At 34.9% G+C, this 26,481-nt stretch overlaps 1 protein-coding gene across 2 annotated transcripts in view; it reads right to left on the reverse strand.

The window, feature by feature from the left end:
* The window catches only part of ube4b (ubiquitination factor E4B, UFD2 homolog (S. cerevisiae)), a 96,162-nt gene that overhangs the window by 48,349 nt on the left and 21,332 nt on the right, over positions 1–26,481 (reverse strand). The window contains exons 3-12 of one of the 2 annotated variants that reach the window (XM_039755644.1): positions 24,909–25,044; positions 24,059–24,143; positions 21,678–21,819; positions 20,045–20,273; positions 14,004–14,456; positions 8,643–8,756; positions 3,633–3,774; positions 2,398–2,498; positions 2,066–2,180; positions 1,876–1,959 (exon numbers count right to left, since the gene is read on the reverse strand). In XM_039755644.1, coding sequence (XP_039611578.1) covers positions 1,876–1,959; positions 2,066–2,180; positions 2,398–2,498; positions 3,633–3,774; positions 8,643–8,756; positions 14,004–14,456; positions 20,045–20,273; positions 21,678–21,819; positions 24,059–24,143; positions 24,909–25,044 — 1,601 coding nt within the window. The remainder of the gene's footprint in view (positions 1–1,875; positions 1,960–2,065; positions 2,181–2,397; positions 2,499–3,632; positions 3,775–8,642; positions 8,757–14,003; positions 14,457–20,044; positions 20,274–21,677; positions 21,820–24,058; positions 24,144–24,908; positions 25,045–26,481) is intronic. The other variant, XM_039755645.1, reaches the window with a different exon arrangement.

Consider the following 26,481-nt stretch of genomic DNA (forward strand, 5'->3'; position numbering starts at 1 on the left):
GAATCTAAATATAAACAGGATCGTACTAAATTGATGAATATTAATTCTGTTTTCACTTCCATACAATTGTTAAATTTACCCACTGCTTTTAAGCTGTGTGTATCTAGTTTTCCAGTCGGCTATAAAAATGTAAAGTCAGGGTAAAACTGCCATTTGGCTTTTGTTGTCAAAACAAATGTATTCTGTGCTCATTTTCCAATTTGGACGTTATTCAACAATCAGAGTTTGCTCAATAAACTAGCCCATTAAAAAAAAAAATTCAGATCAATAACAGAGCTGCCATGCTGTCTCTTACTTTCTACTGAAATGATCAGTAGACTTTATATTATGTACATGTCTAACTGTTTTTAAAATGACAGCTTCTGTAAAGCATCTTCTAAAATGAGTTACATGAAAGGTACTATATAAATGTTCCATAATTACAAAACATTTTCAAGAATATTAGTGTGTAGTATAAAATACAAGAGTAATTTTTCCTTCACATATTGCAAAAATAAACATTTACCAATGTGAAGGGACCAAGTGATTTTCTGGAACCCAATACTCTTTTTTCTTTTACACTGCATCAGAGTCAAAAAGACCACACTAGAATTTGGTCTCATCCATTTTGAGAGATGGACGTCAGAGATGGAACTTTGTTAGCAGGGGTGTTATTTTTCCTTTTTGTTTTATCATCCTGAGGTATCCTGTATTTACTCAACCCGAGGTGCTTCAAGAACAGTAAATACAAGTATATACCTGTATAAGCATGGCTGGCAGAAAAAGGCTCAGAAACAAACGGAAAAGACAGCTAAAGCTTCATCTAAGCCTAAACAGGCTTCAAGTTCAACATGCAGCCTGGCAGAGACTGACCTGATTTAGGTAAAAGAATGGATTTCCCGGGACCCGACTTCGTAGCATCGCCTCCAACCGAGAGTGAAAGTGGGAGCAAAAGTGCAACTGAGTCAAGCCAGGAAAACTCATAGATTCCAGAAGGTTCATTGAAACTGAAAATTGCCTACGCTTTCAAGTTGTCAACTACCCACCGTAAGCCAATGGCACGGACTCCTACTTGGCTTACTACTACACCCTCGGAGCTCGGAGAAAACCGGAACGAACAGTTCGAGCCAAAGGTAACTTTCGTTGCAATGATCACTGCAATAACTACCACAACAACTACCATAAATTACATAAAGAGCAAAACAAGGAAGATCACAAAGGATATAAGGAAAGATATAATGGACATAAACATGACAAATGAGAAGCTGTTTCAGGATATTAAAAACTTGGAGAAACATTCAAGTAATCGCTTTGAGACAACTTTTAAAGGATATTCTAGAGAAAAAAAACACAGGAAAATGCAAGTATGAAAATAAATTTAGAGCACTTGATGCTCAGCTTGAAGATGTTAAACAAATGTTCACGACTCGTATTGAAATAGTTGAACAACTGGCTTCCGTTGCTAATGAAAAAGCAATGCCTACTAAATCCACATTCAAAGTGCTTGAAGACAGACTAACTGTGCTGGAAGATGGATATAGAAGAAATAATATCAGAATTGAATGTCTCCCTGAAAACCGTGAAATTCATCGCTGAACTATTCTCTCAAATACCTACAGATGACTTCAAATCAGACACCGGAATATCAGCAGCTTACCGCATACATGGATCAAACGCCTCAAAACTTACAAGCTCCATTGAACATTTCAATGAATTATGATCTAAAAGTAATCTGATGTCACTTTTCAGACTGAAACCAGAGATTATATCTGAAAATAATAAATACGAAAGGTGGATTCACTTGAGGTTTAATGACTCCATTATATGATTGGAAGGACCACTACAATATTTATATGGAGGTCTGGATTAAAATATGTAATGATTTTTTTTTCTTACCATTAAAGGATATTTGAAATTATCACTGTCAAAAGAACATTCTGTGACTGCCAGTTCCAAACCCTGAAGTATTGGTACAAATATCTGCAAAACAAATATTACAAAAATTTAAAGATGTTATTAAAGAAAAGGAAAGCTCAGCATAAAAGGTAAAGGAAAAATTAACCTTTTCATCATTTCATTGTCATACCTGTCTGAAAGAATCCTCATCTTGGTGAGTCATTCGTATCAGTTCTTGAATAAATCCATATGGCAGATTCCGGCATAGCATGTATGGGACCAGCAGAGACTGCTGTAGTTGAGATCTATCAAGGATAAACAATTAAGGATGTCATCTGACACCTACTGATTTAAGATTCTTCTTCTTATGACATGCAATATTTTGATCTGCAAATACATGCAATTTGCATAAGTAACTACTCTATATAAAATTGAAACAATTTTTTGCTTTTTTATAGCTAGTTTCACTCAAAAGGACTTAAAATATGTTGACATTTTAAAATCAATACCTGCTTTACTAACCTTGGCTGTGTAAGTGCACCCTGTAACACCAAAGCAGCATGAGAAATACATTGGGAACGAATGTTACTCATTAGTTGGCTGACAAAGGGCTGGCTGCACATCTGGAAACAAACACATAACACTCATATTAATAAAGCCTATACTTCATGTATCCTATAGTCCATTAATAGTACTGGTCATCCAGCAGTCACATTTATTTTTTCTCCTAAAAGTAAACATTATTAAACTCGTACAACAATTTTTTAACATAAGCATAACAAAGAATTACTTTACAAATTGAAATTACTGTTTAGAATTTTATTTCAACATTTGAAATTTGATAAAGGCAATAGTTTTAGACATCTGCTTAGGATTAAGCTGGTCGTCCCCAGAGGGAGTGTGCTAGAGAATCCCAGCTGGGAGAAAACCTTGTACCAACTAGAGGGATTATATTTCATGGCCATCCTATTAGCCTTTTATAATATCCAACAAGGAGGAGGCAGAAAAATTGAAAACTACTGCTGGAGAATGGGAAGTCTGTTCTGTCTTGCTCAACCCATTAAAAAGAAAATCTTCATCAAGTCTAGAATAGTACAGCAGATTATGAGACCATTGGCCATAGATGATCAAGATGAAAATATCTTATAATGATCTAGACATTTTTTGACAATTTATTTTTCCCAGTAGTTCTTGAATTTTCTAAACTGCTTTTTAAAGTAAAAGACACCACCGTAAAAAAGATGAGCAAGGTGAACAAGATTTCCTTCATCTCACTGCCCTAGTTTCAGTTCCATTTGAGATACCTAAGCCACATAATTTTAATCATGCCAGTACATTCAAAGTTAAACACAGGGTCTCTTGCAGCTGATAAGAAACATCATTAGGTATTATCATTAGACAAACAGACTATTTCTCCTGGTTTTACTATATCTATGACAGCCAGTACTCCTTTTTCTCCTTTGTTTATTCTTGAGAATCCAGTAAACTACAGAGAAACCAAATGTTTGCTGTTCATCATGTGGTCCTACAATTATGGCCTAAAAGAAAATAGTTAAAGAACCTAAGACAGGGCAAAACATAATGCCAGCTCCAGAATAACCCTAGAAGCAGGACAGCTGAGATCGGAGTCAATATTTTTAACCTCTGTTCATATTTTTCATCGAAAGGGTCAGTGGAAAGGGAGAATCATGAAAATACTCAATAGGAAATTATAAAGTTAAAAAACAAAACACATAATAGATAGCACTTATGCCCACCTTTGGCGCTTTCCTCTCCTCTATTCCAACACTCTCAAAGCGCTCTATGAGGTAGTTTAACATCTCAGTCTCTTTACAAGGTTCAATGGTGAAACGGTCACTGCTGGACTCTGATGCTGCAATCCCTCCTGTCACACTGAGGCTAACAAAAAGAAGTTCTCAAAATTAGTCAAAACAAAAATATTTGTGCAGATGCTTGAGTTATACACCTGGGAGACAGAAGATCCATCTATTTATTTAATACCGAATTAACTGCACCATCATTTTCTGGCACAGTGAGTCACCTTCCTTTCGTGCAAACATTTTTCATTACATGCTGCTGCTTTGTATGACAATCATAAAACAGATGATAGTAATGATATTTTACCTTGATGAATGATCTGGAAGAAGAATGTGTGATGGTACTTTACAAGCATGAATTAAAGGCTATACAGCAGCCTAGTTAAAGTGGCAAAAATGTTGTATGTGCTAAACAATTCCATTTCCTTTCAAAGAAAAGATCTAACACAAAGTTGTCATTGTGCTGGAATCAATTATTTTCAGAAAGAAACTGCGAAAAAATCATTACTTCAGACTCATTAATAAGTTAACTCTTCTCCAAGATCTAAATCTAAAACACTAAATACTTAAAAATTTGATCAATATTTTTAGCAGCGCTTCAAAATATATTATCAACATTAATACAGGTTCCCTCTTTTTCAGAGAATTTAAATATTAGTTTTGTGTCATGCTAATTCCAACATTCAACCCTGCCTATTAACATTATCCTTGCAGACCCAGGGAGAACATGTAAAGTTCACAAAGACTGTAATACCCAAGATGCTGACTCTGTGACACAGCAGAATTAACTTTGGCCCCACCTTACAATTTCACCCTGTAAAAGTTTTGTTAATAAAATTCCAACTTGTTGACATTTATGTAATACATACATTAGACATTTATTTCTAATTTAACCATTTTTCTTTACTGTACTTTTCTGTACTTTCATTATCTCTAAACTGCTCTGCAGGTGTATTGCGGCAATGTTTTGGGACCTCTTCACGGCGTTCTACTTTGTCATCTACTCTTTGTCTTTTATTTCTGGTCCCGAGCATGGTTACATCTCTTGGCAGAAAGTCTTGTCTCACCGGACTTGAAAGTATCTCTCTGAAAAAGTTATGTCTCGTCCCAGGATTTTTTTTTTTTTTATATATAATAGAGAGATATTATTGAGGATATCTTTGAATACTAGACAACACAGTTAAGACACCAGTCAATCATTTGCATGCAATGTGTTGGGGGAAGGCTGTAGAGAATAAGCATTTTGATTTTGGTAATCATAGCATTAATAATAACGGAAGACTGTTTAAAAATACCACAACCACTTAACAGAATATTCATCAGGAGTGTTAGAATATTTCATCAGTTCTCAAAGTAAAAACAGAAAGTTAAAGGTACAGAAATGTTGCTGGCACACAGGAGAGTATTGAAATAAATAGCATTGGGGCCAAGACCAAACATCAGAATTTTTCCAAAAGTATGCTGGTACTGCTAAAGATATTTTTAATGGATGCCCTTCTGTGACAAATGGCTGTTGAGGTAAAGGAAATACACAGTTTCGCCGTTTCTTCACTGCCATATTTGTGACTACTTGACTTTACATACTTGTAATGTCAAGTATGTTGATATTACAACTACCTACAACTGTAAACTTGACACTAAATTTGAACTTCAAAATAAAGACAATGGCATACAAAATGCACGTAAAATGAAAACCACAGTAATTAACAGAGTGTAACTTATTATGCTATTGCCATTTTGACCATGATGAGTATGCCAAAGAGCTAACCCTCCATCTGTATAGCAAGAGGGGGTTTAACATGCGAGCAGTGGTGCTGTTTTCATTGAACTGCGCTTGCTTTGCAGTCGTAAGGCTCTTGTAACACTGCCAAAAAAGGGCCTGGTGAATCCATCAGTTGAGTGCTGCTAGCAATGATACATGCTTTTCCTAATATTTTGTCATTTTTTTTATTTTAAAATGACTTCACAGTTAAAACCTCATTAACAATTGTGGATGCCACTCTGCATTAGAGTTACTGCAGTATCTTGATAGCAGTGTGCATGTGAGGCAATAAACTTAAGTACAGCAAGCTAGATGTAAATAACCGTATTCGCAATGAAGGCTTCCTTTATACATAAAATATTCTTAACTAAATGTCTTTATTTATATCGTTCATACCATTCCTGACTCTGAAAAATTAAAACCTCAGAAACATGTATTGTCACGGGGGTTTTATATAAGAGAATGGAATGAATATATATCTCACAGATACTATATGCATTTCATTCAATCAGTTCATAAAATAATGTAGAATCACCCAGAGTATGCCAATAGTCAGGAATAAAGTGGATAGTCTATTTACATTATCAGAATTGATAGAGAAGCAACATACAAAATTTATAAAAATAGAAATATTCTTGTTCTTACAATGTAAGACAGGATTTTTTTTTTGTACCTGGTACAGTATTTCAAACAGTACACATTGTGAAAAATTACTTAAAACCATTTCTCTCACAAAACATTAAGACAGAAATGCCAATGAAAAATATTTACAGTAGGTACTGTGCCACGGTCTCCAGGCAACCACTTAGATCCAAATGCTTCATACAATTTTTTTAATAATAATAACACAAAACAGTGCCATGTGTGAATATTATTGCCACATATACTGTGCAAAAAAAAATGCAGATATGTCTATATCAATATAAAAAAGGTATTTACAGAATAGGAAGAGTTTTATGTTAATGAACAAAAAACACAGTTGAGATGTGTGCGTTTCTTAAGCCCCATCACAAATGAAGCCACAAAATCTCTCACACAATCCGCTGAGTCATTGTAAAGATGAATGCCAGACAAAGAAACAAAAAGAAACAAGCACAGTTTACGGAGGATATACAATCAGAACCTGATATGTGTTTTGCAACAGTAACAATAATACATAATTGTTTACAGGAATTACAAACAGTGATAATACTGGCCTCAAGCACTAATACATTTATTAATCTGGGTGATGACAAATGCACCACTCGTTCTTCTTTATAAAGGATAAATGTGCCTTTTGGGTCAGTCAGGCATAAAGAAAACAGCCAAACAATAAAAAAGGAAGAATTTCCTCAGCTTTTCACTGAATTCATGTGATTAATATTAGCCAATTCCAATTACCTTTTTTTCTTTATCCTTTTAATTTTTGTTTTATAAGCTCCTATATAACCAGAAGTCTTATATTCTACACTGAAGTGTTGATTTTGGTATTTTTATAATTAAATTGCAAACCACATATGTTACCTATCTATCTGTTTTCAGTGATAATAAAACAATGTAAAAACTTAGTTTTATGAACTACTAAAACATGCATAAAATATACATAATACACATGGCATTTAAGAGAATAAAACACTGACTATAAGCTACAGTTCTAATAAAATCACAAGATGTAAATCAAGAGGAAAACAAGACTAACATGCTTAACAAGTATGCAAGTAATATTGAAAAATATGGCCGTTAAGCTAACAAGGCTAGTGTTTGCGAAGCAGAAAAGACAAATTCTTCTTTATCCCTTTTTACGTAAAATATATGAGCTGCTGTACTAAACGCAAGCTTGCCCACTGTCCACACTCAGACAAGCAGTGTGTCTTTTAATTAAAGGACAACATAAAAAGTTCTGAACTCATTAAAGAAGCTTATCTTAATTTCTACCAAAGACACTCTCTTCAGTTGCAGGGGTACATTTTCTTCCACTTTAGGCTAAGCTAAATATATATATATATATATATATATATATATATATATATATATATATATATATATATATATATATATATATATATATATATATATATATATATATATATATATATATATATATATATATATATATATATATATATATATATTCTCAGTTTCTTAATCTGCTTTCCTTAATGCAAGAGACAATATTTTGGCCATCCCTCTCTCCTAAAGTTTGCCTGGAAGCTCTCGGTTTATAGAAAAGCCATGCAGCAAAACTGACTGCACATTTGCTTCCTCAAGTACCATTGCATAAATAAGCACAAATGGCTAAATTAATGTAAAGCTTAAAAAAGCAGTTGCATGAATCTGGTTTTGAGACTAGTCAATATAACAAATTAAATATAAATATATTCTTTTAACAGTGATCAAAGCCTATTTTAGCATTGTTAATTTTATAATATATTAACACTACCAAATAAAAGAGGGATAGAAAAGGAAAATACACATACACACAGCTACTGTAGAAAAGAGACTGCTAGAGCAAAACACTAACCAATTAGTACTGTACCTTATAGAATTGGCCATAATATTCCATACAATTCCATAATATTGTTAAAGCCCTATGTTCATGTTGTCAGATCCAATTTGCATTATTATTACAGAAAGACACTCCTCTCTAAATTAAAAGTTCATGTCTTTTAACAGATAGTTTCATAAACAAATACCAAAGGAAAGCCAAAAGCTGCAATTTCAGCCTGAGACTGAAGGTAAAGATAATGGCAAGCATTCATTCAATTTTGTGCCACCTCTTACTTGGATGTGTAGAGTCCTCAAAGTTTACTTCTTCATAGTCTTAGTAACCTATATACTGTGTGCATAAATAGATCTACCTGTATAACACACCATACCAATTCCTAGAGAATGTCAATTCAGTGTCTTCCTAAAATCTGTTATGTAGGTACTTTGGCAGCATAGAGTGCCACCATGTCCTTATATTAAGCCATACTATCACAGAAAACTTGTAAGAAAAAGACAAGAACGAGCTCCACAACACACAACAATCTGGTTACATGAACACACTATGGTATTTTCCAAAATTTCAAGATTTCTAAAAATTTAAAAATGGAAAATCAAGCAAGTAAAAAGCAGTTAGCTGTGTTTTCATAAGCGCCAGGTAGCATTTGTGAGAGTGGTTAGCTTCTGTGCATGCCAATTATTGAACACTGAATGAACACAGGTACCTGGACCCAAACTGGATCCTAGAAAAGTCTTCTTCCTCTGTCTCCTCATCACTGCTGTCTTCAGAAACATCAGACAGGGCAAAGAGGAGAAAGGAGAGGGAGCTGTCGTAAATACTATAAAGCAGGAAAAGGCAGAGACATAGATGGTGAAATGAATAGGGTGAAAGAGAATGGAATATAAAATATACAAATAAAAATAAAAACCAGAAAATCTTAAACAGTGCCAGAAACTATGCTACTAAATTAAGGAAACAAGGAAATTCAGACTCTAATAACTTGCAAAAAAAAAAATAAATAAAAAAAACACAGTGCAGGCAGAGTCTTTAGAAATTTGTTATGAGCTGCAAAAGCTTTCAATATTTTCTTTTTGTTTGATTTTATACTTATATCTCACTTAGCTTTATTATACAACTTGATTCATTAAAAACACACACTTTCATCACACCACATGATCTGATATCTCATAACATGTTTCTAGACTTCTGCTTGTCTGAATGCAATACAAATGAACTTGCTATTATATAGATATACAAGGGTGGGCCATAAATTTCCATACATAAGAAAAAAACTTTTTTTTTTTTTTTTTGAAAGCCATTTTTAATTTATGTAATATGCTCTACATGACTGCCATTGCTTTGAAAACACATTTCAATATGTGTCTGCCACTACTGATGAACACATATTAGCACAGCTGGAGTTACGCTTGTAATAGCGTTGGTGATACGTTCCCTAAGATGATTTATGTTTCAGATACCCTAAAAAATGCGTTTAATAAAGACCAACGAATTGAAATCATACTGATGGCGGGGTTAGGATTGAAACGTGTTTTCAAAACAATGGCAGTCATGTAGAGCATATTATATAAATAAAAATGTTTTTTCAAAAAAAAAAAAAAAAAATTTACTTTTTCCAATGTATGGAAACTTATGGCCCACCCTGTATAAATATCTATATATATCTCTATATATCTCTATATCTATATCTATCTATATATATCTATATACAGTACAATCCCTCTTAACCGGCCACCTCAGGACTGGACCCATGGCCGGTTGCCGTTTTGGCCAGTTAATCCAACGCTTATCTATTTTCATGTAGAAAAATATTTCTAAGGTATGTACTGTACCTCTTCGATGTTCCTGAAGAAACCATATCCACAAGGCTTCATCCATGATTTCGCACATGGGTTTTTTTTTCTCATACAACTACTGGACAGTGTGGTGTAGCGGGTCCACAGCTGAAGTCAAAAAGGCCACTTTTTAAATAAATAATCGCCGCACTCACAGCTTAGTGAGGGGGCATGGTACGTGTGGTCAATCGTTTCCGGGGAATTCGTGATGCTGAAGAAAGTGGTCACTCCAACTGAGCGATCACGGAGTTGAAGTGACAGGTATTGAGGACGACTGGCCATCTAAAGGCAGCAGCAGTCGTGGAGGCTTTGGGCTGGTTTAGCCCCAGCGTGAGCACCCTGTCCACTGGGGAAAGAACCCGTCTCAGTCCGGACAGAGCCCAATATAGCCTGGGATCGGAGGGCTACTGGACCAGTGTGGAAGGCAGCTTCACCTGAAAGTAGAGCAACTCCCCTGTTGCAAAGCCCAATGGAAGAAGCAGGGGAGCCACCAGGTAAAAAGGAGAAGGCACCGTGCTTTGGATTTTAAGAGACCACTTCCAACCATTGTTTTAGCCTCGTTTGCATTGTTTTTAAAGAACTTGTTTTTTTACTAATGGATTTTAACCTCCTCTAATTCACTCGTTTTAATGGATTATTTATTTAAAGAAGACTTTTGATACACTGCACTTTATTTAATTTGAACACTGTTCTGTTGTTTGCTGGTTTTAAAACACCTCTCGCCTTCCAGGAAAGAAGGAAGTGTATACATATAATACTGTATAAAGAAGAACTCAGGATTAAAAAAAATATATATATATATATATATATATATATATATATATATATTTTAACAGGCCGGTTAATCCATTGCCCAGCTAATGCGAGGCCAGTTAAGAGGGATTGTACTGTATATCTATATCTATAGATAGATTCATGTGTATGTATATGAAGAGGCCTTTATCTAGATGATGATGAATACATTTTATATATATGCACACAGTAACCATAGAAAGTGGGAATTTGCAGGTGGATTCCAATATTCCTAAAACCAGCAGATTAGGTTAACTAGAGATTCTAAATTTTCCTTTTCTTGATTGGAAATGTATACATTCTTGAGTGGGCCCTAAGGAGTAGGTCCATTTATGCAAGTTTGGTTCTTGCCATGTATAAGCACCTGCTCCCTACTACCGTGAACTGGATTATGTAGGTCTGAATGTACAACATTATTTAGGGAATCCTGACCGCACAATGGTCAAAGTAGTCTTATAGCACCAAAGACTTATATAAAAGACTAGCAGACCACGTGCGCTTCGCTGCAGTCGCTGTAGTTGGAATAATTACGTATCTACATGCGACTTATAGAGCTTCTTTATATACAATATTTTTGGTTTGTCCTAAACACTAAGAAACACTAAAGGAAAAATACTATTCAGTAAGTATTGTGTCTAGTAAACAGTAAACAGTAAACCAGTAAAGGAGAGAGGACTAAACACTAAGGAAAAAGAAAGGCAAGACCGCATCAGCTGCGGAGCTCAGTTCGGAGCGAAATGAAGTGAATGGGAGGGGAGATGATCATGTGACTTCCCCACCCGCATTAACTCTCTATTCCTCCACAAACACAATCTCTCGGATCCCAACCCTCCTTTATATGTATAGATTACAGGGTTAATCAATAACTGTGTGTCATTTAAACATTCTTCCTATATTTCTTTGGGTTTGCTGCAAATACATTGGTTTAGTACCACATTTTGAACATGCATGTTAGGTTAACTGGCAACTTTAAACTGCCAGTAACATGTAATGTACAGCATATGAGGGCACCCTGTGATAACACGGAGTACAGGTTTGATGTCTGTCTTGTGCTGAACCCTGCAACATTTAAAGTAGGAATTAAGTGAATTGATGCAAAGAAAAAAAAATACATATATACTGTATACACAAGTTATTCCCCCTATTGATCAAAACTGCATTTCCATTATTCATTTTTTTATTGGTCAATTTCAGTAAGAAGGAGATTTCAGTACTATATTAATTCTGTTAAGTTACTCAAAATGGAATAACTATTTGTGGAAGTGCTGCCTTCTTTTTTTTTTTTTTTAAAAAATGAACCACTTTTTAAAGCAGCATTTGACACCTCAACCTATTTGCCTTGCAAAAGGGTACTGTTTGCTTTGCCGAGTTTAATTATTTTATCTTTTGGTTACTGTTTTATCTGCAACTTGATGTATGGTTTAGCAACTAACTTTTACTAGTTTTTTTTTTTTCTAAATTACTTAATTTTAACTCTGAAACATTATCAATAAATGAAAACTCAAGCTTGTCATAGTTTGAAATGTGTCTTCAAATTGTTGATGGAAGAAAAGCTTTCCAGTAAATTAAAGCATTTCAGTACTGTATATACTAAATCTAAATCGATTGTTTAGACAAGGCCTATTTAAATGGCAGCCAGAGGGACACATTCAGCCCAGAAGCAACCTCCGAGTGGCCCAGCCCATGGCTCCTCCAGGGCTCCAGACCACAACTAAAATGATCGCAAATGCAACCAAAAATAGGTTTGGTGATTATCATTTCTACTTAGTTCACCAGTGGTGAATGATATCATTGATACTTTAAACCGTAATATTGTAAAAGATGCAAAAGGCCTTTTTTTTTTTTTTTTAAATTGCTGAGCATATGTGCCATTAACATATGTGTCGGTACGGGATCCCCTTGCATATCCCCGAGCCGCATAAAGGCTGGTTTATATCCCACACTGGTTGTAAGGGAGTCACAGCGAAAAAGAACGTCAGAGGTAGAGACACAGGTGGGAAAATAATTGTACTGTAAGTGCACACCGCTGCTGAGGGGACGGCCATGAATTTCAACGAGAGGCTGGTTATGGTTGTGCCAGGAAAACGAACGAAGGACTGAATATAATGCAACCAGTCATCAAAACAAAAGGTAGGCATGCAAAACACTTGAAATTCCTCTGCCCATCATATAAGTCCTCTGTTATGAAGAAATCTTTGTTCCATGGAATTCAGTTGTTCCTTCTGATTTCGCACAGGCACACTAAGGTGTGATCATCACCGATCTACTTGTGCTTGCGTATCCTTGCATGATGTTTCTCTTTTGATTTAACGCATACACCATGCAAAATACTAGCCTGTCTGGCAGTAAACATGTACAAGCAGTTACCTGCCTGCTGTTTCATCATACACAGCGATGTGATGAAGTCTGCGTTTTAAGGTTGCAGGTGTATTACTGTCGCTTTACTGGGCTGCTCTGTGATTGACAGCGGACAGTACACTTTGTTAAAATAGTATCCAAAAATGCCACTTCATTAGTTGTTACTTCAATTGTTTTGGTGTGCGCACAATATGTTCTGTCACCAATTACTTTTTCAGTAAGAAACAAACATGGAAAATGATTTTGTAAAAATAAAATAATAGTAATAATTATAATTAATGATTCATTACTTGACACCAAAGAACTCTGTGCAAAGACATTTTAAAATAAATGTACCAACCCAATTTCACACCTTGCTCTTAAAACACTTACACAGGTAGGTTTTTTTCAGTGGAAAAATGGCATTGTTGTGGAACTCAAATTTAACCTCTGTCATATGAGTAATTAAAACTGTGTGAATGAAACAGTTTAAGTTCTATGAAAAGAAGCCCTTGCCTGTCATGACTACCCCTTTAAATTGGGGGAGGATCTCATACTTCAAAAGGGAAAAAAACATGTTTATTGCTAATACTTTGCATTTTTTTATTTTTACGCACTTTGAGATGAGCCTGGGTCAGATGTGAGCAAAATGTTTGTTTTTTTTTTGTTTCAAAAGTGGAAAAAAAAAGTATTGCTACTACCTCAGATTCTGTTCAGTTATAGCTGTTTTTATAATGAAATTTTTGATGTACCTATGTCAGATGTGTCCAAATTTAAAATGGAAACAATGTGACATGACAATATCAAAAATTATTATATCAAGAAATAAAATTGAACCATATAAATACACAAATGATTAACTACAAAGTGCAGTTAGCCTAATTTCTAGAAAATATTCCTTTTCTATCTATTTCAAATAAAAAAGCACACATAAATGTATGGTTATTTAGAAACATACACCAATAAATTGATCTGCTAACAGGCCATACAGAAAGTGCATGTGAAACCAGAGCCATACCACTCTGTTAAAGCTTTGTTAGTAAGCAAGGATACATGCTTTGTATTTAATGATGTTAACATTACACACACCAGTGCCAAAATACCTAGTAGGTATCCTGTTTGAGACAGGTAACTGTTGAACAGCTGTACTAGGTGACTCTGGAATAAGCAAGGGGGGCACACCACCAGCTTGCTGTGGACTGTGAGAGACTGCTGGAAAGGTCTGTGGACTTGATACCATGCCTTGGGAATTCTGTGAGATGTGCAGTCCAGGTGAGGAGGCCACAGCAGCAGAACTAGTTGCAGAAGATGATCTTGGGCTGGAAGTGGTACTCCATGGATAGCTGACTGAGTAGGGTCGATATCTTGGTGAAATTGGCATTGGTGATGAAGAACCCCAAGGAAAGGAACGAGAAGAAGTTGGACTGGATAGCAAAGTAGGTCTAGAGGCAGATGAGTGGGAAAGCTGAAATGGTGGTGATGCCGGTGGTGGTAATGGAAGAGATGTCACCACTGAAGAACTAACAGATGGCAGAACTGGACTAGTCCCATACAGACTAGAAGAATATTCCAGAACAAGGAGGTTATCAGAACAAAATTATTCTATATAAGCATGCAAAAGAAGCTTACGATTTCTAAAATAGAAAATTTAAATATTTAAGTCACAATTACATTTCATAAATGCATACCAACTGGTAATGGAATTAAGGTTATAAAATTAGACAACACTAATTAAAAATCTAGCTACAATGCCTGAAAGATCTACTGTATATCAATCAATGAAATGTAAAAGTTTTGTGATCTAATGATATTGAAGGTTTTATTGCATTTGAAAATAAGTAACCAAACAATTCAGAAAGAAAGAAAGAGTTTCAGTGCACTTAGGCTGCCAAATGTTTATGGAAGTAAAAAAACCAAGCAGTTTTTTAAAATATCATTAAACAGATTTTTATAAACCAAATGTCAAAAATACATGTTAAAATACACCCTATGTGCAAAAAATTAACCACAATATAAAATGAGTGTTTTGCCTGATATATCAGTGAAAGGCTACAGTTCAAATGATAACAGAAAGAAAGCTCTGTACGAAAACTACCCATTCTATTTCTTCCTTGTTACAATTATTTGTTCATAGTCAATTCCCTTCTCAGTTTTAAATTTCCAAATATTAAAACAATTAAGTACAAGCAAAACACTAGAAGGGCAAAATTTACATCTAACTAGAAATTCTGAGATCTACTTCTAGCAAAAAATCTCTTCCAGCAAGATATTGTAAACTAAAGAATTCTTAAAATTACTACAGCTATTTAAAGATGATACATTAGCCATCTGATCCATTCATGAAAGGTCAATTACATGTAAATGCAATAAATGATAAAATCTTAATGTGTGTATAGTTTAACCTGATTTCACATTACACGATTTATAGTCAGACAGGATGTTGAATTTGATGATCATATTTCAAGGAATGTCAAATCAGAAGACTGCAAAATGACTTTCCAGCATGGTTTCACACTTCCTCAGTATCTATCTATCGTGAGCTTACCCATTTCCTGACAGCTAACAAAATGCTGCCTGATGGAGCTGGTAGCTGTGCAAAGGCTTTATAGTTATGGCAATTCGTAAGTCGCATAATTTGACATGGCCTTAAATTAAAAAAAAACAAAAAAAAACCCGTTGCACACTTGCTATATAACCCTATATCCATTGCAAATTACCACACACATTTTGTACTCAAGACGTACATATACATGCAGTTGTAACTTTAGGACATCAGTGGAAAAACAAATTCACAAATAAAATGAAAGTACATCATTTTTCAGACTGTCAAAGAATAAACTATGCTATTCTTATTTCTTTGATGTTGAAAGAAATGTTTCAATTCCAAGGCTCACCAAGATTCAAGACATTAAAAAAAAAGTATAGAAAACTTTCAATTCCAAATAAAAAGAAAAACTTTAAATTACTAAAAGTTCTTTATCTTCAAAAATGGATCTTATTGTTGCAGGATTAGAAAATACTGCTAATCTGTACATTTTCAGAGACATTAAAGGCAATGGCTCTGAGATATTGATGCATACACTATATAAAAGGACTTTCATTTAGAGTGCTATTTCCCATTTTCTATTTATCGCAATAAATGACATTGGGAAAAAAAATGATTTACAAAGACATTTATGCTCCTTAGTGAGAGAGCAAACCTTACAACTTTTCTTTGGCAAAAGAGGATGTGAATTATGGGTGGATGTTTATTTAATTAAACAAATGAAATGATAAAATATTAATCCATAATTCAGTTTGTCTATCTTGGCTAAAGCCCTACTCCTGCAACACAGAGCATAGTGTAGGAACCAAACCTCAATGAGATACAGTATTTAAACATTATGAAAATTATGCCAGCTCTGTCTTTCAAAAAATGACCAATAATATGGACTGGTACTAAACCGCTTTGTAGTGTTAGTAACAGAATTAACAATGTTATGTTATTGAGTCAAACACCATACTAGGCTACATCTTTTTGCGTACTTCAGACAGTTTTGTGTATGCCTGTATGAGATTTGTATATCAGGGTTGTTTTTTTTTTTAATCTTTAATTTCTGACCTGCAAGTATACTTAAGCTACATAAGGTTAGAATGAGTTTCGCTCTTCCCCTCTAACTTATTCAGTGGAATTAAGGTCTGTGTTTTGCATTAGCAAACCAAAGAACTTTATTGTTTTTGACGGTGGTTTCATATCAAATGGCATCTATCCAGACTAAGGTCTGCCTAAGGGGTCATCAATTGTGGGGTTTACAGCATTTTTAACTTGGTAAAGATGTTTTTTTTAAATGCACTGTATAAAAACCATATCTACAGTACCACAAATAGGTTTAGTATCAGAAGCATCAATTTTGGCTTTCAAAGACATAATAATGAGGCAGGTAGCAATACATTTGATTATAGAAGGAAGTATAAGTAGGTGGAGGTAGAAAAATCTCAGACTTATTAATGGTTATTCTGCCAAAATGTGATTATTTTTTTCTGTCAAAACTGAAATCAGCTACCACCAAGTAATATAACCAACATAGTATAAACACAATCTTCACAAAATATACAAGATTGCTTCATGCATGCTTAAATGTACAAGGTGGAGCTATTCATCAATCTACTATCGCAATGTTTCAGCGTACTTCAAATATTTAGAAACAATGTTTAGCCACCAATGATCTACAAGATGTGTTTGTTTATATATTCCTATCACCTATTTTTCAAAACTACCACAGAAATGTCATAAGCTTACTTTTTACTCAGCCCACCTGAGTGGCAAACAAATATCACTCCTGAAGCTTTCATATTACGTTGGACCTGGATGAAATTCTCCTGAAATAAAAAGGTACTTTACACTATAACCTGAGCCTGATGATTGTATAAGTGGTTATCCAAGATAGCTGCAAAAGATTGCACTGGCTGAGAGAAATAAGTGGGAAAAACACTGACCAGGCCAACAAAAAATAAATTTCAGCTTGGCTTGTACCCAATTGAGCTCCTAATGTAGGATAAGACTAGGACAGTCCGATGACTTCAGATTGTTTTAAGATTTAAAAAAAAAAAAAAAAGATTGCTACCAATACTTTGTATTGGTGATTCTCCTGCCTCAAACTGAACTGTGATTTGGTAGATGATTTACAAAGCCATCCAAGGGGAATTAACTGTTACCAATTCAGAATGACTTAAGTCCATAAAAACTCAAGAAAAGAATAATTTTCATCCAGATCACAAGAATATGCATTATTCCTCTAGAAACTAAAATATACAATATACCAAGATCATCTACAAGTAAGCAACTATTTATTATTCTTCTGTATTTCCAACTTAGCTTGTCCAAACAATATAATTAGAAATTAGATCAAAAAATTGTAAAGTTTTTACTTTTTTCATTTTTACTCTAATTGTTTTGGAGTCCTGTGGGTAAAATACTGAAATGTCAGTCAGTCACTGTCCAAACCGCTGTATCCTAACACAGGGAGAGGAGGAAGAAAATAAAGGCTTTCAAGACTTTGATCAAAAATTTAGACAAGAGATACAAAATTCAACAAGGCACTTAGTCATAGCTAGACTGAAAGTAACAACTCATGCAATATACATTTAATAATATGCAAGCACTACAAAAGAGTAATTTTTATTTTAACTAGGGGGCAATGCTCCCTGCTCACTTCGCTTGCCAACCCCCGGTTTTGGTTAACTCGAAATACATTTTAAAGAGATTCATTTTTTCTTGTTAATTGTTACATATGTATTATGGTCATTTTTACTTTAAAACTTCAGTATAAACAATATCTGGAATTAACTTTTCTTCAAGATTGCATTGAATTTTGATTCCTTGTTTGGTCTTACATCATGATAATGCAATGTATAACTGGCCATGAGTGAATATTGTTTTTTTCTCTCTAATAAACAAACAGACTTTTTCGAATGTTTGTCCTTGGGATTTGTTAATTGTCATTGCAAAAGCTATTCTGACAGGAAACTAAGTGTTTTAATACGAATGGCATATCAACATCTAATGTTATTCGCAGAGTATGTACTACATTACCTTTCTTGTCGCCTGTTAAAATTTTACATGTTAGAATTTTTCTACCAATTTTCAAAACAACTAATCTTGTCCAATTGCATAGCCCATTACTCAGACATAAATTGTGCAATAACATCACGATACATTCCTCTGTCAACAGTAATTTGGCCGGTGGGAGACCGGACGGTGATAACGTTTGTAGATATTCTGTAGGATATTGTAAATTGATGCTTTCATCTTCTGCACTATCACCACCAACTGTTTCAGCATTTCAATGTGCAGATCTTTCTTCTTTGCTAAGTCTTTGCTTACATTCTTTTTTTTCCCCAAAATTGCATTTTGTTCTCTACATCGCTTTTGTGTTTCTTTTTGTTGCTCCGCTCTTTCTGCTTCACTTAGTCGTGGACGTGTCATCTTTAACTTATCATTTTTAAGCTGCTCTTTGTTCTGTGTCGTGGGATGTGAAAGTGTCTCTTTGTCTCACTTCAAATGTCTCTCTGTCTCTCCTAAAATCTGTCTGACATGGAGGTCAGTACGATGTGACTTGACTGTGGTGCGTGTGTCAAGGGACATGAAAGTGTGAAGTGACTTGACCATGTTGTGGGACGTGAAAGTCTCTCTCTCTCTCTCTCTCTCTCTCTCTCTGAAGTGTCTCTCTTCAAAGGATCACATCATATAGCCCAAAAAGTTTCATCCCAAGTTTTTTTTTATATAATAGAGAGATATTTAATTTCAGATTAGTGCTCTGAGGAATAGTATCTGCTACAAAATGCATTATCAGCATAAATCTACATCTTTTTCTATGGTTTCATCCAAGAATATTAACTTGAAGCTTGAGGAATCTTTATTCAAATGAGACTACTGTCTTGAGCTTTGATACTTTTGCTTGATTTTAACTTTTTTTACTTAATTTGTTTCACATTTTCTATTTTCCCTCTATTAAAATAATCAGGTTGTGGCAGCTGTCCACAATTTTGGAAAAAAAAAATGTATAATTAAAATCAAATTTTACAAATGAATGGAATGTGCTGATAGGGAGAAAAACATGGATAAAGGAGAGACTGTAAAGTTATGTATTGATGAAACTTCCTTAATTTGTAAATATGTTAAGAAATGTGACAGGTCTAAAACAAATTACCAGAAACCTTCTAGTCGAAGTTGCGAGGCTAAAGTTTAATCGTATATGAAAACCACTGTATGGAATGCACAGATTCCTACCACATCACCACCAAAAAATAAATATTTATATATATTTTTTTCCCCGAAAGCTGCTGAAAAGAAAGAAAAAGGAAATTTGACTTCTAGGACTAATAGATATGACAGAAAGCTACCCATCCAAAGTACTAGTGAAGAAGGAAATAATATTCTGTGGTTATTCTTGAAAACACCTATTTAGTACTGAATTCATACCAATTTCATTCCTGGTCTAACACTCAGACTAAAGACATTGAGATATTGCTAATTTAAATTTTAAGAGAAGAATATTTTCAAAGACAATGCATTACACATCTTAAGAATGTAAAAGGTTAATGTAAATCAATTTAAGAAACACATAAAACCATTTAAATGAATAGGAAATTAATTTGCACTTGCCTTGATAAAGAACTAGCCCCAATTAAGCCTGGATTTGAAAACACTGGACTTGACCCTTGGCTTGATAAAGGATTAAGAACCAAGTGTCTATCTGGAGATTTGGCAAGTGCTGCAATTGGCTGAGACGTTGCAGTCAGACTGGCGAAAGGGTTATTGTCTCTTGACTGTGTGGACATCATGAGGACCTCCATTAGGATCTGCCCTATAAGATCTTTAAAGTCACAGTAAACTGTAAAGAAAAATAAATGGAATTGTATCTATTTCCTATATATTTCTGCTTTAAAATACAATCCAAGAAAAATAATGCAGCACTGCCATATTTTTTCGTCCTTGAAGAAGCACTCTAACATAAACCTTCACAACTTAATAAATTAAACACGGCTTCAATTGCACTTACAATTTCAGTTTATATACATTTTCACAGTTCACTCAACCTTCTAGCATGAACCAAGCTGAGACAGAACTGGATAAGCTACCAGGGAAATGGCTGAGAACTTCAGATGCCACAGAATCAGTAAATATTTTTCTTTTAAGGGTTTACTGAAATAGTTTTGGGCAGAACACAACCAAAAGAAACGTGCATGTGCAAGGGAAATGACCCAGCCCAACAGGGCCACATAGAGTAGGGAAAAAATGGGACTGCCCTTTTCACTCATGTGATTCCAAAGACTAATAAATAGGGATGAATTAGACAGCTTATGATCAATAAGCAGGAAAATAATTTTGTCAAAAAGAACATCCATAGCATAGTTTTTAAAAGGACTAATGCAGTTGGACTATTTTCCTTTCAATCACTTATTTTTACAACAGCTTGCTCTCATATTGAGATAACATGGGTATAAGACCACTTATTTACAATGTGCAAAAAAATACTACCATTATGTTTGGTAGGAATGTCAGATCGAATGCCTGTTCTTTTGTTTCACTCCCCATTCTCACCCTGTTGCGGTCTTATTAACTAACCCATATTCCTCTTGATCTTTGTCAGGACCGCAAGCCCTGAAAGTAGCCACAACAAGGAGCTTAAACCCTTACGAGCCACACATGCTGGCACCACCTTTCACTATATTGCTATTACTATTTTTTTTTCTACAAATCACAAAGTGCTTATGACAATGTTATGTGGGTCTTTTGCACCAGCTGGCGACCAAGCACTGCAAACATATTGCGACATGTATTTAAATGACAGTTGCCCAAGTACCGTTAGGATTTTTTGCTTCTGAAGTTCTTGCTTTGTGGCTGTTACTATAACAATCAAGTTTTATTAAAAGCACGTACAAATGTAAATGGATAATTCTCAGAACTGTTAATCATACTTGAAATATATTCAAACACTTTTTATTTGTAATTGGGAATATTTAAACCTTATTTTCTGGCTAATTTCACAGCGCCAATTTCTGCTAATAAACATTATTTAAGAATGCTGCCAAATGCATATAAAAGTACGTAATAATCCAGTAGCAGTAAATTAAAAATTTAACAAAGCAGGAGAAATATTTTACTAGTATTTGGTTAATATTTGAATTGTAGTGAGTAAATACTTAGTAGAAGGCATTCAGTGATGCCTCCTTAGCTGCACATCAAGCAGTAGCTTGAATTATGACAAACAGGCATAGATTAAATATTACTGTACCTTCTTTTGGATTATGTCTAAACTCAGCAGCAAGTGATGGCAGGAAAATAACATCTCGATCCCTCTCTTTCCAGGAAACTCTAAATATCTTGCATATAAGGTGTAAAGCTTGTTCCTCTGAAACCTCTGACGGTGAAGAATCCTAGGGAAAAAGTTTTCATACTCTTTATTAACATCAATTCTTAATTTAATTGAGTGAGAAGTCAAGCAAAATGACACCTTTTATTGGCTAAATAAAAAGATTACAATATGCAAGCTTTCGAGGAAACTCATAATGGCTAACACGGTACAAAACCCTACGATTAATGTAATTGAGATATTCTTCCATTAACTTCTTTAAAAAAAGAAAATTGTACAGACTCTTCATAATTAACAATAAAGGCACAAAAAAACTATTCTCATTATTATATTTTGACCAGGTTACATATGCATTGATTCTCCTACCCACATAAAACTGAATGTGTCACTCACAAATAGACCTTTTTTTAATCTGTTATCTGCCCCATATTGTTTATACTAATGGCAAAAAAATGTTGATCATTTATTTTTTGGAGAAAGGAGATAAAGTTCTTGTCACAATATGCATCTATAGGAACGAACACTGAACAAACAGCAAACTGCTTTAAAACTTCCATGAAAAAAATCCCCAATTCACTAGTGCCACATAATCCATTTGTCTGCTCATAATGTTCAAAACACATGTTTTTTTAACTAAAATCTTATTAAATAAATTATTACAGAAAATCCTCCATTGAACAGACTGCGGGAAAGTTCAAATGAGGCAAGGTAGGATTTTGATTACTTTTTTTGGATACAAATGAGCAAATAAAACAACAAACTGGTGCATTGTGCAAAATAAAAAAAATTACAAAAATACAACCAGGATAGTAAAAGCAACTTATTAACAGAAAAAAAATTAACATTTAAGCAAGTATTGATTGAATTTGTTTGCTCTTATTAAAATTCTCACCCTGTTGCGGTCTTATTAACTAACCCATATCCCTCTTGATTCTTGTTAGGATACTTTATATACTAGCTGATGGACAGTGATACAGGACAAACTTTAAAAAAATCAATAAACAAACAGGTACAGCTACTTAAGTGGAGGCAAGGTATGCTCCAAAATGTGGTCGAAGGTACACCGACTCGAACGGAGGCTGGCGTGTGAGTGAGGATGGCCCCACCCGGCTCCCCACTTCCGCTCCCCTTCCCCTCAGCCTGCAGGCTCTGTCTCTGATTAGCACGAATACATCACTCCTGTAAGCAAACTATGTTTTTTAGAGCAATGAGAGAAGTCACAAAATCAACTGTTCAAGCAAATTACACATTTAGAAATTTACTTTCTATAAAGTAGTTCTCACAAGTGAGGATGGCCTCGCCCGGCTCCCTTCTCCCCCTCCCCACGGCCCGCAGCCTGTCTCTCGGATTCACAGAAATAAATCGGTGCAGCACCCCGATTATCCAGCCATCCATCCATTATCCAACCCGCTATATCCTAACTACAGGGTCACGGGGGTCTGCTGGAGCCATTCCCAGCCAACACAGGGTACAAGGCAGGAAACAAACCCAGGGCAGGGCACCAAACCATGATTATTATAAATAAATTAAGTACATATATAATGGGTTGATGTTTCAGATTTAAACCTCACTTTGTTCTGTTATCTTGGAATATCACATATTGAGAACCACTAACATAAGTTTTCAACCTAATTTGCTAATGTAACATTTTGATTGGCTTTAGCCAGTCTTTAGCCACCTAAATTAACCTATAAATAAATCATCACCAAAGAGATTTACAATCACAAAGTACAAACAAGTAATACTACTAATACCTACTAAGTAATATTAGCTATTAAGCCGATATATATGTTTTTTACATAACTAAAGGAGTGTCATGAAAACAATACAGAGCCAAAAAACCCAAACATATTATTCTATAATCACAAAGGAATGGCCGAGAACATCCTGCTTTATTTACAAATGCAGTAAAAATGAAATTTTCAAATCGGCAACTATTCAGCACAGAGAATGTTCCAAACCATACAATAACTGCAAACAAAAAAAATCCAGTGGCGTTTAATTTGGATCTCTTGGAGGCCAGACAGCAAGTTCATTAATTGATTTCTAATACATTGTTTTTAAAGCCTGTCATTCAACACATTTCAATACAAAACTTTCTCCTGAGCAATAGCCAACTGGCTAAATGGAACACAAAGAGAAAAATATACAGAAGTAGGAAGTAGGTCAGAAAAACACATTTTCAACGTACCTAAACCTGTACAGGACCACATAAATACTAAATACACATACACACTTAAATAAGCGAAAAAAATGTTCCTATCGTTATAAACAAATTAGCACCAATAATTTATATTTAATACCTTGTCAGAAAGACTCTTTTCCCTTCGATCACTATCTTCAACTTCCATGTTTTCAATTCCTGAGTCAACATCCACCTGAGACATACTGGAAAACAAAAATAAAACAAATTTATGTGATAGTTCATTTACAAAATGTAAAGATACATTAATGGCTTTAGCAATGTAAGAAACCTGGATATAACCACAAATCATGGGCAGCTTATGGGATCACCACAAGAAGTACTCCGCTATTATGAAATTCTTAAATTAATGCTAACAGTACATTTTTGTGAGCTCTCTACAATATATGCCCTATTTTTTATTCTCCTTGCTGGACATAAGCTGTCAAAGACAGGTGAACTGTCATTTACCATTTTCCCTTGGAAATCACAAATTTTCAAAGTTTGCCTTCTCATAAATTACTAGCAGCAAAGATGCTAAGATTACAAATTAAGGAAGTGCTGCCTCAGTACCATATTACTGATTAAGTCTGAGATCTCAGATTTGTCACTGACCCTGTCATTGTTTCAACTCTAAATAAATAATTGTATGCACTTGTGATTCTTAACTTTTTTTGCTTGTTGAGTTGACCTCCATATGCAAACATGGAAATGAGTTCCTTCATGTTCATGAACTATTGGATCTCTCTTGCATAGAGCCTCACAAGTTGAAATACCAAAACTGAGATACTAATATTCTGTCATGCCAAACAAATCTTTCACCACTAATCAAAAGAGGTTTTTAACTACAGAAGGCAATATTAAATACTTAAGAGCATAAAATATACCATTACAAGAGTAGTTCTGAAAAGGAAAGGGTACTGCTCATACAACAAAAGTTACTAACCAAAATTAGTAATGCTGTTTATTACCTTTTTTCACAAGTCATACTGTCAATATCCATGCTCTGTGATCTGGACAGGGTCTGGGACTGTGTCTCCAAACTGTTAGAAGGAGAACTGCTGAGGGAACTTACCCCCTCACTACTCTGGCTTCTATAGGCAACACCTGAGTGAAGGAAAGAGGAAGACAAAATGTTATTAGGATGATTTAACATTACAGAAACCACCAGGTACTACCCAAAGTAAAAAGTGTAGCACAAATACAATTTACAGAATTATGCAAATTAATGACAAATTAGTTTAAAAGTGCTAGACTGCTGTAAGCAAGCAAACAAAGTAAAAGAGTGACATAAAGACTGGCGATGAAGAACCACTGATGGAAAACAGTTGACAATTGGTAACTTTTCTTAAAGACAGGTGTTCATAGACATCAAAACTAGTGTTGTTTACAAACATATATTAAAAATGTTTTAGCTGCTCCTTTTGTCTTCTTCCATCTTGTGTGATCTCACATACAGCTCTTATCAGAGTTTTCCTTTGTCGCTTGCAGGGGGCGCATTAGCCACCCAAACCCAATACAGACAGACACCAGGCACAAGTTCCAAACACAGCAAATCTTTATTAAGTAGGAAAGCACTTCTCCCATGCGCCAAACAGCAGCACAGTACAATAAAGCATGAATAAATAAAGTGCATTCTTCTCTCTCTCCTTCGCCTCCACTTCCCTTCCAGCAAGCTTCATCTCACTCCCTCCAAACTCTGGCTACCAGAAAAGTGGCCGCTGGCTCCATTTAATCTGCTCCCGGGAGTATTCCAGATAGGAAGGTCTGGAATCACTCCCAGGTGTGGCAGAAGTCCAAACTAGGGCTCTGCAGCTCCCCCTGGCAGCTGCCACAGAACCACTCATGACACCTTCTATGAAGGAACCTCTGTAAATATGGGAATAAAGAGGACATAGTGAGCACAGCGAATGAGAAGGTCATTGATGTGGTCCAGCGCAAGGCCACCTAAAACTTTGTATGTTATTAATAAGATTTTATACACAATCCTGTAACACAGGGAGCCAGTGAAGGCACAGCAGGGTGGATGTGATTTGCCCCCTGTTGCTTGTTCGTGTAAGGACTCTTGCAGCAGAGTTTTGAATTAACTAGAGATGTTATATACAATGTGAAGGGGCACCTACCAGTGGGGAACCAGTACTATATATTTTTAGACTACTTTTCTCAATAAGAGAGTACAGAAAATAAACTAAAGACAGACCTGTATGTTTGAGTACTATGTCTCTCTAAAAATCATAGATCCACTACACTGAATGTGCCACTTCACACACTGTCCCTCACCCTACAGTTATAAAATATATCTGCATTCAGATGTATGCAGGTGATATTCAGTTTCAGTCTAAATTATATTTTTCTTAGTGTGACCTAAATTGAGCCAAAGAACTAAAAATAAATTCAGCAATAAATACTTCTAAACACAGAAATAATAGAAACACCACATAGTATCTTACAGATGTATTTAGTCCCCTGATCAATTCTATAATTCCATTAAATGGCATTGTTGGCTTGTGTTCTAAAAAAAATGAAACTCAAAAGTGTCACACT

This window comes from Polypterus senegalus, chromosome 6 (genome assembly GCF_016835505.1).
Source record: "Polypterus senegalus isolate Bchr_013 chromosome 6, ASM1683550v1, whole genome shotgun sequence".
Classification (NCBI taxonomy): domain Eukaryota; kingdom Metazoa; phylum Chordata; class Cladistia; order Polypteriformes; family Polypteridae; genus Polypterus; species Polypterus senegalus.